The 13,354-nt window shown below is 44.7% G+C and overlaps 1 protein-coding gene across 1 annotated transcript; it reads left to right on the plus strand.

Moving 5' to 3' along the window:
* The first annotated feature begins 422 nt into the window (after nucleotides 1-422).
* LOC124115120 (glycoprotein-N-acetylgalactosamine 3-beta-galactosyltransferase 1-like) lies at nucleotides 423-12,999 on the plus strand. Its single transcript, XM_046475942.2, has 5 exons — nucleotides 423-641; nucleotides 2,265-2,324; nucleotides 4,584-5,065; nucleotides 8,694-8,885; nucleotides 10,981-12,999. The coding sequence occupies exons 1-5, from the start codon at nucleotides 455-457 to the stop codon at nucleotides 11,224-11,226; spliced, it is 1,167 nt and encodes a 388-aa protein (XP_046331898.2). The 5' UTR covers nucleotides 423-454; the 3' UTR covers nucleotides 11,227-12,999.
* The last annotated feature ends 355 nt before the right edge of the window (nucleotides 13,000-13,354 follow it).

Here is a 13,354-nt window from a genome sequence, read left to right on the forward strand (position 1 = left end):
ATGTAGTTACCCTGGGTCTGCCTGTTCTTGGCCTGTCTAGTGCCTGCCCACCCTGTCTGTTACGTTACATCAGGTTAGTTACAGCAACACGGGAGCATTGATTTAGTTTTAACTTGTGTTTTTATATTTTTGCAATTTCATTTTTAAAGTGGTAAAGTTTCTTTTGGCCGTCAATTCGGCAATTATATTACGTCACAATGACGGAAGTACCATCACTTGGAACTAACCAAGTAACCAATTATAGAATGGCTTGCTACATATTGGTGATGTATTGACCCTGCGACAAAATTATAACGGCTAGTTTACTTACTTTCGGATTACGAGTTAAACTGACGTTAAAATAAGCATGATTTGAAAACAATGTGCCCCAGGTAAACTTTGAACGGGTCTCACGTTACAACATTCCACCGTGTCCTATCTCGTCAGTGGCCTGCTGGTAGAAGCCAGGGCCGGGATGGGCCAACCTTCTCTCACTGCACCTAGCCGTCAGTCAGCAGTGTGTGTTTGTTGTTGCAGGATCCGTCTACAGGACGTCCCTGGTAGGATGTACAGAGGATACTGTTTCCTGGTGCTAGGCTGCCTGTTAATGCTGCAGTTTATTCTGTGGATGGGTGGCACGTATACCGACACTCGTTCCCAAGGTGACGGAGATCTTGCTTTGTGTTTTGTGGTGTTGGCATGGACAATGGGAGGAGACTGGAGTCGGTAAACTTCTTTGATAGGCATTTAGAAGTTGGAGTACGGATAAGTAAGGATAAGAATTTATGGATGAACAACTTCTGTATTACAATTAAGAGCGACGTTTCGGTGTAGGTTCTAACACTGTTATCAAGCACGAGATGACCTACACCGACACGTCGCTCCTGATTGTAATACAGAAGTTGTTTATCCATAAATTCTTATCCTTACTTGGAGTCGGTAAAGTTAAAACAAATGTATGGTTCCATTGTTTGATTCACTAGATGGTACTTGTGTGGCACTGATTTACTAGACGGAAGTCGTGTGACGCTGATTCACTAGACAGTTGTGTGACACTGATTCACTAGACGGTAATTGTGTGACACAATTTGCAACGACAGCAATACATTTTCTTAAGTTTGTGGCGAAATATCTGCTCCCTCACACAGCCAGCCGTATGCCGCTTGATAGGAAACAGCTGTCCAGAGATTCCTGTATCACAACACACACGACCTCCGGGGCATGCCGGGAAATGTGATCACCTTATTTTCTGCATAGAGTGACATCTGGTCTCTGAAATGATATGTTACAGAAAATATGGTTAAATAATCTTAATAAAATATAATAAATAGGAGCCCAGATATTATCTTCATTTTCAGGAATTGCAATAATCTAGACTTGCCCACTACTATTGACTTATCAGATGTATTTGTTTCAGGGTCTGTATGATAGATAATGTATTGTTACGGTGGAAATGTGTTAAGGGTTTTTATTATGTTAGCTGGTTGCAAGGTCATTTAATCTGACACGAGGTTGTCGAAGGCATGCGTTTCATCAAACGTAAGGCAGCGATAGAAACTAAAACTTTTAGCCCACTAGTCTTTATAATAATAACATGTAGCAAAACTCTTAAAAAGCGCTATTTTCTAGTCGTCCTCGAGATACCTTAACTATTGGGTAGTTTGGCTACAGGACTACTGCCAATTTCACTGTATAACACTGTGAAATGCGTGGTGTTATGTAACAGTTTGGGGGCTACTTTTGTTTTTGCAAGTACATGCGAACACTTTTCTAATTGAAAAGCCTATATGTGGCCAATACTCACCAAGTTTCAACAATGAAATTTGGTATCTGTTTAGGTCAATGACATATGTTCCAGTTTTAGCATAATAGTAAACATGGCGCTTGTTTTTACCATGCTCTGTATTATTGTCAAAATGCATTTTGGGCTCAGTAAATATTATCTGAAATTGTCACGGTGGAAGCTGAAGTTTGGCATGATTGTGTTTCTTTATGACGACATCAAATGTGTCCAAATCTTAAGCATTTAACTGTTGTATGAAGACCTATGCAGAAAAGTTTGAAATATCAATGCACCTTTTGTTAATCGGCTGTCTTTGTTGACTGTGATACTGACTACATCTCACGGCGGGCAACAATGCCCTGGCCCTGTTTTTACAATTTCATTCTATATTTTTATTGAGACCGTCAACCCGATGGTTGTGGAAAACTAATTGCGTTAACCGAACGATTTAAAAAAATAGAGGGCTGAATCACTGCATCAAGTGGTCTGTTATCTGTTGTAGCGGTGGAGGGCTCACGAACAAGAGTGGACACAGTCATGCGTGACACCCTAGACAGTTCAGGTAGGACGTGACGGGAAGACATAGTTACAACTACGAGGCGCACACTCTAAGTTGTCGCAGGATCACTCCGGCAACATTGGGTTTTAGGCGTCCCGCGTTAGGTTTCATAAAATCCCATGTCCCCCGAGGGATCCTGCTACAGCGAATTTATCTTACGGACATGACATCTTAATGTGACATTGTAAAAGCATTAACACAAATTCAAAACTGATAGAAAACAGCTGTTCCATTGACATAGCACACTTGGGTATAAGGGGTTTATTCTGCCTCTGAGAAATCCACGTGCAGCCTGTATTGCTCGTGGCGGGGTATAAGAGATTTATTCCCCCGCTGAGAATATTTTTACCTCCAAGGCGGATCTCATCATTCTGACATGAAGGTATGAGGAATTCATTTTCACGGAGACTTGTTATTTAGCAGCAGCACTTGCGTGTTTCCTTGAAGCACGTCTAACGATCGTCGCTCCCTGTTGAAATGTCAAATGAATGTCAAGTGAATCGTGCATAGATTTATGCGTGTAAATACGTTCAATATTTTTATTGATGCTTTATTTAAAAAAATAATTTTACATATGCGTAATGTACAACAGAAATTCTGCAGACATCTTTGTTATGTTTTTTCACCCAAGTCAAGTGAACTGTTAAAATGTTAAAGAATATTTGACATCTGTACTTTTTTTTATTACTACAAGGATGTGTTTTAATGCCACAAATATTTATTATATTTATAAACAATGTAAGTACCCTTATGGAAAGAGAGGGTCAAGGTATTACTGCTACCTCTTCTATTAATGATTTGTGCTCCCTCGTGTTTACTGATGATGTCTCAGCAATGCCCGACACCTGTTCACATAAGCAAAGAAAGATAACTGTACTAGAAAGGTTTGGTAAACGTACTGGCATAAAAGGAAATTTGAATATAACTAAGATGATTACGTTTAGAATGGTGGTCCCTTAAGGTCAGACGAAAAATGGTTTTATTACGGTACACGTGTAGAAAAACAGCTTTATAACAACACTTGGGGCTTGTAGTCACCTCTAAGTTAGTCCGGAGCAGGTCAGGCCTGTCTTTTATCACCAAGCACATAAGGCAGTATGTTCAGTGAATAATTACCAGAGATAACTTAGTAACATCAGTTGTCTAGATCTGAAATGGTATTTGATTGTATGACAACACATATTCTATGTTATAGTTCTGAAATATGTAATATATGAGGGGTACCACATGTTGTTAAACTATTGAATCTGTACTTATTAAATTTGTAAATATAGTTTAAAGGTTGGTAAATCAACTATCAATCTATCAAACATGGTTCTTGGGGAATGTGGAAGAGTCGCTTTGCAGTAGGTATGTATTACAGAGGCAATTAAGTATTGGAGCAGAATATTACACCTAGTAAACAATAGGTTACCAAAACAATGTTATATTATGTTGAAATCTCTGTATAATGTAGGCCGTGACACATGGGCATCACACATAAGAAACATTCTGTTTACATTTGGGCGTGGCGTAGTCAGGAAATAGGAAACCAGGCACACTTCATTGCACGTTTTAAGCAAAGATTTCATGAGGATGAGCTTCATTGAGCACTTTCAGTCATCACGAGTGTTTTACTATAACAAGTTTAAATAACTTTTAAATATTAAAAAGTATTTAGGCATAGGTGATCTTCCTCAACATTTTAGAACATCCTATTCTAGAATTAGATGTTGCAGTTTCAAGCTTGCTGTTGAGACCGGCAGATATGAAAATATATTTTATGATGAAAGAAACTTTATGTCCTGCAAGCTTAAATGTTACTTTGCTGTAGAAGATGAATTTTCTATATATGAGAAACATGTTCATTTTAAAATATATTTGTAAATATCCTGCACATACCAGTTATATTTCTATCATGCAGAGTAAGAGCATTGATGTTATCAGAATTGTCAGTCTATTCCTATACCATGTAAATATAAAAAGAAACACCTAATTGTAAATATGATATTAAATGCACAGGCATGGTCATGCTATTGTACGTATTTTGGGCCGGAGGCCTTCTACTGAATAAAAGTGTCTGTCTGTGACAATTATGACATCCCAACCAGGGTGTAAGTCGTCGCATCCTGCTGTGCAGGTCGGCGACACACAGAGGTCATGTAACGGCTGTCCGTCACGTTAGTCTTTCCTCCCGCCTCAAGCTGAAACGCTGGAATACTATTGAAATCGTGTTATATTGAACAGTGTATTATAAGTGAAATAAGTATGTTCCATTTTCAGTATTAATAGATGATTCCGTTGCCATGGATACCTTATCAAAACTGAAGATCTTCTGTTGGATAACAACAAAGGAAACAGAGGTCAACAAGAAAATCCCGGCAGTGAACGAGACTTGGGCGAAACGTTGCGATCACAGAATGTTTGTCATGACAACCAATAAACCTAATACTGGATTGGACATATTAAACCTTAATATCAAAGATGGCCGCCAGCACTTGACGGAAAAGTCGATAGCGTCTTTAAAGCATATTTACAAACATCATCTAGACAAGTATGACTGGTTTCTGAAAGCGGACGACGATACGTTCGTCGTGATGGAGAACTTGAAGTTTCTGTTGTCGCACTATGACCCGACTGAGGGGGTGTATGTGGGTCACCTGTTCAAGAAATACACCAAGTGGGGGTACATGAGCGGAGGCGCTGGCTACGTGATCAGCAGACAGGCTCTACGACTTCTGGTGGAACAAGGGTACAATAAAAACGTATGTTCCCTGTTTGTAAACAAACACTTGATATCCATCAGGATGGTGGTGCTTGAAATCTCTTTAATGCATTTTTGTTTTCAGTTTTATTATATTAAAAAATATATTCCTCGTCAATTTCCACGTCCCGTGGGTTCCCTAAACAGACCGACAGCTTCGGAGATTGTTGTCAAAATACCCAATTGTCCAGCTTTATCTATGAACATATTGAAAAAAACCCAATTAGGACATCACTCGAAAATTTAACGATATATTTAACTTTCCAAATCGGGGCAAGGTACTTGGTGTCATCGCCTTTTATCATTTTTTAGAAATAATATGCTTGTTTTGCAAAAAGAAAAAGAAAAGAAATTGTGAATCGCACCCACGAACAAACACATCTCAAATCCACTCCACAAACATACAACACACACTAGCAGAACAGCACACCATCCAGTCAACTCACCATGTCCCGCACACGCAACACCACACCATCCAGTCAACACACCATCCAGTCAACACACCATGCCACACCTACGCATCACCACACCATCCAGCCACCTCACCATGTCACACCCACGCAACACCACACCATCCAGCCACCACACCATGGCACACCCACGCAACACCACACCACCCAGCCACCTCACCATGTCACAACAACGCAACACCAGACCATTCAGCCACCACACCATGTCACACCCACGCAACACCAGACCATCCAGTCAACACACCATGACACACCCACGATACACCACACCATCCAGTCAACTCACCATCCAGTCAACACACCATGCCATCCCCACGCAACACCACACCATCCAGTCAACACACCATGCCACACCTACGCAACACCAGACCATCCAGTCAACACAACATGCCACACCTACGCAACACCAGACTATCCAGTCAACACAACATGCCACACCTACGCAACACCAGACCATCCAGTCAACACACCATGCCACACCTACGCAACACCAGACCATCCAGTCAACACAACATGCCACACCTACGCAACACCAGACTATCCAGTCAACACACCATGTCACACCCACGTCATACCACACCATCCAGTCAACACACCATACCACACACACGCAACACCACACTATCCAGTCAACACACCACCCAGCCACCTCACCAAGTCATACCCACGTCATACCACACCATCCAGTCAACACACCATGTCACACCTACGCAACACCACACCATCCAGTCAACACAACATGCCACACCTACGCAACACCAGACCATCCAGTCAACACACCATGTCACACCCACGCAACACCACACCATTCAGTCAACTCACCATGCCACACCCATGCAACACCACACCATCCAGTCAACACACCATCCAGTCAACACAACACCCAGCCACCTCACCATGTCACACCCACACAACAACACACCATCCAGTCAACTCACCATCCAGTCAACACACCACCCAGTCAACACAACACCCAGCCACCTCACCATGTCACACCCTCGCGACACCAGACCATTCAGCAACCACACCATGTCACACCCACGCAACACCACACCATCCAGCCACCACACCATCCAGCCACACCCACGCAACACCACACCATCCAGCCACCACACCATGCCACACCCAAGCAACACCACACCATCCAGCCACCACACCATGCCACACCCACGCAACACCACACCATCCAGCCACCACACTATGCCACACCCACGCAACCCCACACCATCCAGCCACCACACCATAGCACACCCACGAAACACCACACCATCAAGCCACCACACCATGCCACACCCACGCAACACCACACCATCCAGCAACCACACCATGCCACACCCACGCAACACCACACCATCCAGTCAACACACCATCCAGTCAACACAACACCCAGCCACCTCACCATGTCACACCCACGCAACAACACACCATCCAGTCAACTCACCATCCAGTCAACACACCACCAAGTCAACACAACACCCAGCCACCTCACCATGTCACACCCTCGCGACACCAGACCATTCAGCCACCACACCATGTCACACCCACGCAACACCACACCATCTAGCCACCACACCATGCCACACCCACGCAACACCACACCATCCAGCCACCACACCATGCCACACCCACGCAACACCACACCATCCAGCCACCACACCATGCCACACCCACGCAACACCACACCATCCAGCCACCACACCATGTCACACCCACGCAACACCACACCATCCAGCCACCACACCATGCCACACCCACGCAACACTACACCATCCAGCCACCACACCATGCCACACCCTCGCGACACCAGACCATTCAGGCACCACACCATGTCACACCCACGTCATACCACACCATCCAGTCAACACACCATGCCACACCCACACCACACCACACTATCGAGTCAACACACTACCCAGCCACCTCACCATGTCACACCCACGCAACACCACAACATCCAGTCAACTCACCATCCAGTCAACACACCATGCCGAACCCACGCAACACCACACCACCCAGCCACCTCACCTTGTCACACCAACGTCATACCACACCATCCAGTCAACACACCATGTCACACCCACGTCATACCACACCATCCAGTCAACACACCATGCCACACACACGCAACACCACACCATCCAGTCAACACACCATGTCACACCCACGCAACACCACACCACCCAGCCACCTCACCTTGTCACGCTCACGTCATACCACACCATCCAGTCAACACACCATGCCACACCCACGTCATACCACACCATCCAGTCAACACACCACCCAGCCACCTCACCTTGTCACACCCACGCAACACCACACCATCCAGTCAACACACCATGCCACTACCACGTCATACCACACCATCCAGTCAACACACCATGTCACACCCACGCAACACCACACCACCCAGCCACCTCACCTTGTCACGCTCACGTCATACCACACCATCCAGTCAACACACCATGCCACACCCACGTCATACCACACCATCCAGTCAACACACCACCCAGCCACCTCACCTTGTCACACCAACGTCATACCACACCATCCAGTCAACACACCATGTCACACCCACGTCATACCACACCATCCAGTCAACACACCATGCCACACACACGCAACACCACACCATCCAGTCAACACACCATGCCACACCCACGCAACACCACACCACCCAGCCACCTCACCTTGTCACGCTCACGTCGTGCGCAAAATCCAGCCTGGCAATAGAAACCATGGGTTGATAGCATGATCAACATGAAGGTACATAATCAGAAATCACAAAGCCTGACCACCCGATGCCTAATTTAGTCGACTTTTTTTAACAAGCATGAGGTACGTGGGGCCTTATTCTGAGGCGGAGTCCCCACAGGGTGTGTCGCTACAAATAGCCGACCATATGATAGGACGAAATATTCTCATCTTGCTGTAACTGGGGGCTCCACAAGCCATCCCGTAACGATGTTGGCGACTGGGTGGCCTTGTTCTTAAAGCGTTTCCTTTCCCGGTTTTGAATCCCAATATGGGTACAATGTATGAAGCCCATTTCTGGTGTTCCCCGCCGTGACACTGCTGGAATATCATAACTTGAAGCCGTGTAAAATTTCACTCAACAACTCAAACCCTGCCCACTCATCCCTACTCATCTCCCTTGTCCAGGACACGTGCGCGAAGTCAGGGACGGACGAAGACGTGGAAGTAGCGAGCTGTCTACACAATGTCGGAGTCCCCGTCCACAACACCCTAGACAGGTTCGGTCGGGAGTCCTTCCACGCCTTCAGCGCCGGGGACCATATCATGGGCTCCCTGCCTAAAGCTATTCAGAAGTGGGACCGCCATGAAACTAAGAAGGTAAGGTCCCGCAGGCGTCGTGTATAAGGAATTCCGTTTTATGATGTGACTTGTGAGAAATGATTCGTACAACAAATACTGTTTTTTTTAATATATATATCTAATATTTAAAGATGTCAATAATTTATTTTACATGAATATATGTTTTTATATAATTATTGTAATGAATAGTGTCATTTAATTAAAATAGTTGTGTGTATTATATCATTATCATTTATAATTAATTGGAACTATTTCTCTCCAAAGATCGATTTATCTATATTCAAATCATTACATGTGCATTTTGTTTTGTTCAGGACAAAGAATCTAATTCTTACTTCTCGAGAAACTTGATTTGCAAGTTCACATACGACATTGCTTCTTTGTGATTGATATGTTGAGCATCGATCTACGCATTTGGGTGACGATGACATGCAATCAACTACATTCCCGAGCCTTACCACCCGATCAATTAAGTCAAATATATCTATTTAAATCACAAAGATATTGGTTTTCGAGGTTGACCTGTATTCTTAAACGGAAAGACATTGCTGGTCGTAATTACGACTTCAAACACAACTTTAGAATGTGGAACCGTAACTGAATTTGGTATGCCAGGCCGGTCTTAAGGTCGGTGATGGTGAGAAACAAAGCATATCATATACTTTTGTACCTTTTACACTCATTGGAAGTTGTTTTGTCGAATAATCGAGAATCTGCATACTCTGGCTTTGACAGCCTTAGCGTTAGATTAACAGTGGTTGGCGATCTCATGGTATATTTCAAAGAAGTTAGTTCAATAGACGGTGGTCACATTGAGAGTTAACTGTGACGTCGCTGAATATACCAATAGACGGTGGTCATATTGAGAGTAAACTGTGACGTCGCTAGTTATACCCATAGACGGTGGTCATATTGAGGGTTAACTTTGACGGCGCTGATTATACCAAAAGACGGTGGTCATATTGAGAGTTAACTGTGACGGCGCTGATTATACCAATAGACGGTGGTCATACCGAGAGTTAACTGTGACGTCGCTGATTATGCCACTAGACGGTGGTCATATTGAGAGTTCACTGTGACGTCGCTGATTATACCACTAGACGGTGGTCATACTGAGAGTTAACTGTGACGTCGCTGATTATACCAATAGACGGTGGTCATACTGAGAGTTAACTGTGACGTCGCTGATTATACCAATAGACGGTGGTCATACTGAGAGTTAACTGTGACGTCGCTGATTATACTGCTAGACGGTGGTCATACTGAAAGTTACAGTGACGTCGCTGATTATGCCACTAGACGGTGGTCATACTGAGAGTTAACTGTGACGTTGCTGATTATACCACTAGACGGTGGTCATATTGAGAGTTACCTATGACGTCGCTGATTTTACCACTAGACGGAGGTCATACTGAGAGTTAACTGTGACGTCGCTGATTATACTACTAGACGGTGGTCATACTGAGAGTTAACTGTGACGTTGCTGATTATACCAATAGACGGTGGTCATATTGAGAGTTAACTGTGACGTCGCTGATTATACTACTAGACGGTGGTCATACTGAGAGTTAACTGTGACGTCGCTGTTTATACCAATAGACGGTGGTCATACTGAGAGTTAACTGTGATGTCGCTGATTATACTACTAGACGGTGGTCATACTGAGAGTTAACTGTGACGACGCTGATTATACTAATAGACGGTGGTCATACTGAGAGTTAACTGTGATGTCGCTGATTATACCAATAGACGGATGTCATACCTAGAGTTAACTGTGACGTCGCTGATTATACCAATAGACGGTGGTCATACTGAGAGTTAACTGTCTGTGACGTCGCTGATTATACCAATAGACGGTGGTCATACTGAGAGTTTACTGTGACGTCGCTGATTATACTACTAGACGGTGGTCATAGTGAGAGTAAACTGTCTGTGACATCGCTGATTATACTACTAGACGGTGGTCATATTGAGAGTTAACTGTGACGTCATCAAACGCTGGTCATCAAACTTCCACATTACCGTGGAATTGAATCCCTTGAATATTGGCAGTGCTACCTCCCGCTTCTCCCGTCGTGGAACTCATCTAAACACTGTCTCGCTCTACTTGCAGGGCAAGGAATGTTGCAGCCAGCTGACAATAAGTTTTCACTACGTGGATCCTAAGCAAATGAGGACGCTGGAGTTTCTGTTATATAGGATTAGTGTCTATGGGAGAAAATCCGAACCACGACTTTTTCACAACTTCTTCCAAATAGGTGTCGTGCCGTCACTACCCCCACCGACTACGACTACTCGCAAACCAGGTGCAGAAAAACAAACTAGTAAACATGCCAAAAAAGTTGCAAAACAAGGGTGAATGGACATCAAGTGCCTGTTCTTTTGGAATGACGAATACCAGTTTACGGGTCGACAATGTTCCAGGATCTGGTGCAGAAAGTCTCATTAGTTCCCTGTGTGAAACTGGAATAGTGTCCCTATGGTAACAGAGTAATCATTCTCCTGCATATATGTTCGGGGCATGGGTGGCCACATCATTGAAGGAGTCGCATTCGGAGTCCAACAGGCGTGGCAGAAACCTGTGCCCGTGGGTTCGAATGCCAGACTCGCCCTGTTTGTTTCTAGGTGTGCCAGCACTATACCGGTGCCCGTGGGTTCGAATGCCAGACTCGCCCTGTTTGTTTCTAGGTGTGCCAGCACTATACCGGTGCTCGTGGGTTCGAATGTCAGACTCGCCCTGTTTGTTTCTAGGTGTGCCAGCACTATACCGGTGCTCGTGGGTTCGAATGCCAGACTCGCCCTGTTTGTTTCTATGTGTGCCAGCACTATACCGGTGCTCGTGGGTTCGAATGCCAGACTCGCCCTGTTTGTTTCTAGGTGTGCCAGCACTATACCGGTGCTCGTGGGTTCGAATGTCAGACTCGCCCTGTTTGTTTCTAGGTGTGCCAGCACTATACCGCTGCTCGTGGGTTCGAATGCCAGACTCGCCCTGTTTGTTTCTAGGTGTGCCAGCATTATACCTGTGCTCGTGGGTTCGAATGCCAGATTCGCCCTGTTTGTTTCTAGGGGTGCCAGCACTAAAACCGCTGCTCGTGGTTTTCACCAGCGCGGTAAACGTCTAAGACGTTCCTCCTGTGGCAGACGCTCCGTGGTGTAACTTGAGTACTGTTAAAGCGGGATTAAGCCAAAGTCACTCGCTCATTAATAAGAGCGTGTGATTAATCACAAAACATGGAACTGACTAAGCTCCGCCCAGGTATATATTCAGCAGTAAAACTTTGTCGCGAATAGCTGCACCAGTGCTCATGCGGCGTTAAAGAATTGTGTGAGTGAGTAAGTTTGATTTAACGCCGCTTTTAGCAATGTTCCAGCAATATCACGGCGGGGTACACCAGAAATGGCTTCACACATTGTACCCATGTCGGGAATCGAACCCGGGTCTTCGGCGATCTGCAGGGAACCTCCCAAATGTCAGGCGAGGTAAGATTGAATGCACTAGTACGTGTTACCCGTTGTCCACTACAGATAACAGAGAACCAAAATGAGGTACATGAATGGTATGTTTATTATATATTTATATTGATGACAAATTTAAGCAAAGTATGGTATATTTGAATATTGTGACAGATTGGTGATAGTTCCAACAAGATATCACTCTATATGAATCACAGTTCGTGTGATTGCTCATCATTCGAGATATTCATGCTCAAGTCTGCTTTAGCAAATGTCTATCTGCATCCTAATATCCAAGAGGGGTCTTCTGCCCAGTGCACAACTTCTCCTTCAGACGCCTCCGGTTCGATTCTTGGAGCACGTGAACCCCTCAGGCAAGATGTGGGGCTCCTTTCTGCGACTCAATGAATTCGTCCGACTTTCATTTCATGTTATATACCACATGTGGGATTGTTAATATTGTGAATGTGTTCTTCATGGTAACATTTAATAAATTTGATAAGATGCTAAATAAACTCTAAGGTCAAACGATTTTATTAAAATACACTGAGTCTCACAACTATATCATCAGAAAACAACTACGTGCAACCGGGGGGCACGGGTGGCCCAGTCGTCTAAGGCGCCGCGATTCGCTGTGCAGAGTTGCGTCCCTTGGGCACGCCAGAAACCTATGATTGTGGGTTCGAATCCCGGTTCACCCCGATTATGTTTCTAGGTTTGTCAGCACCATACCCGTGCTCGTGGGTTTCACCGAAGTGGTAAACGTCTGTGACCTGCATCACTTCGGGCTTTCCTCCCACATTAAGCTGATACGCCGTGATATAACACTGTTAAAAGCGGCGTTAAACCCAACTCACTCACTCACATGCAACCGGGCACAGATCAAACACCACCTTTTAACACAGTCATAATCTGGTTCATCTGTATCACCCACATGAGCTCACAGTTGGGAGATGCTCATTAATTAAGTAGGTAAGGCTAGGCAGTGATACTAGTCAGACCTTACCTACTTGTCTTACAACTTCGAGTGATCA

The sequence above is a fragment of the Haliotis rufescens genome, unplaced genomic scaffold (genome assembly GCF_023055435.1).
Source record: "Haliotis rufescens isolate VD_foot unplaced genomic scaffold, xgHalRufe1.0.p SCAF_14, whole genome shotgun sequence".
Lineage (NCBI taxonomy): Eukaryota > Metazoa > Mollusca > Gastropoda > Lepetellida > Haliotidae > Haliotis > Haliotis rufescens.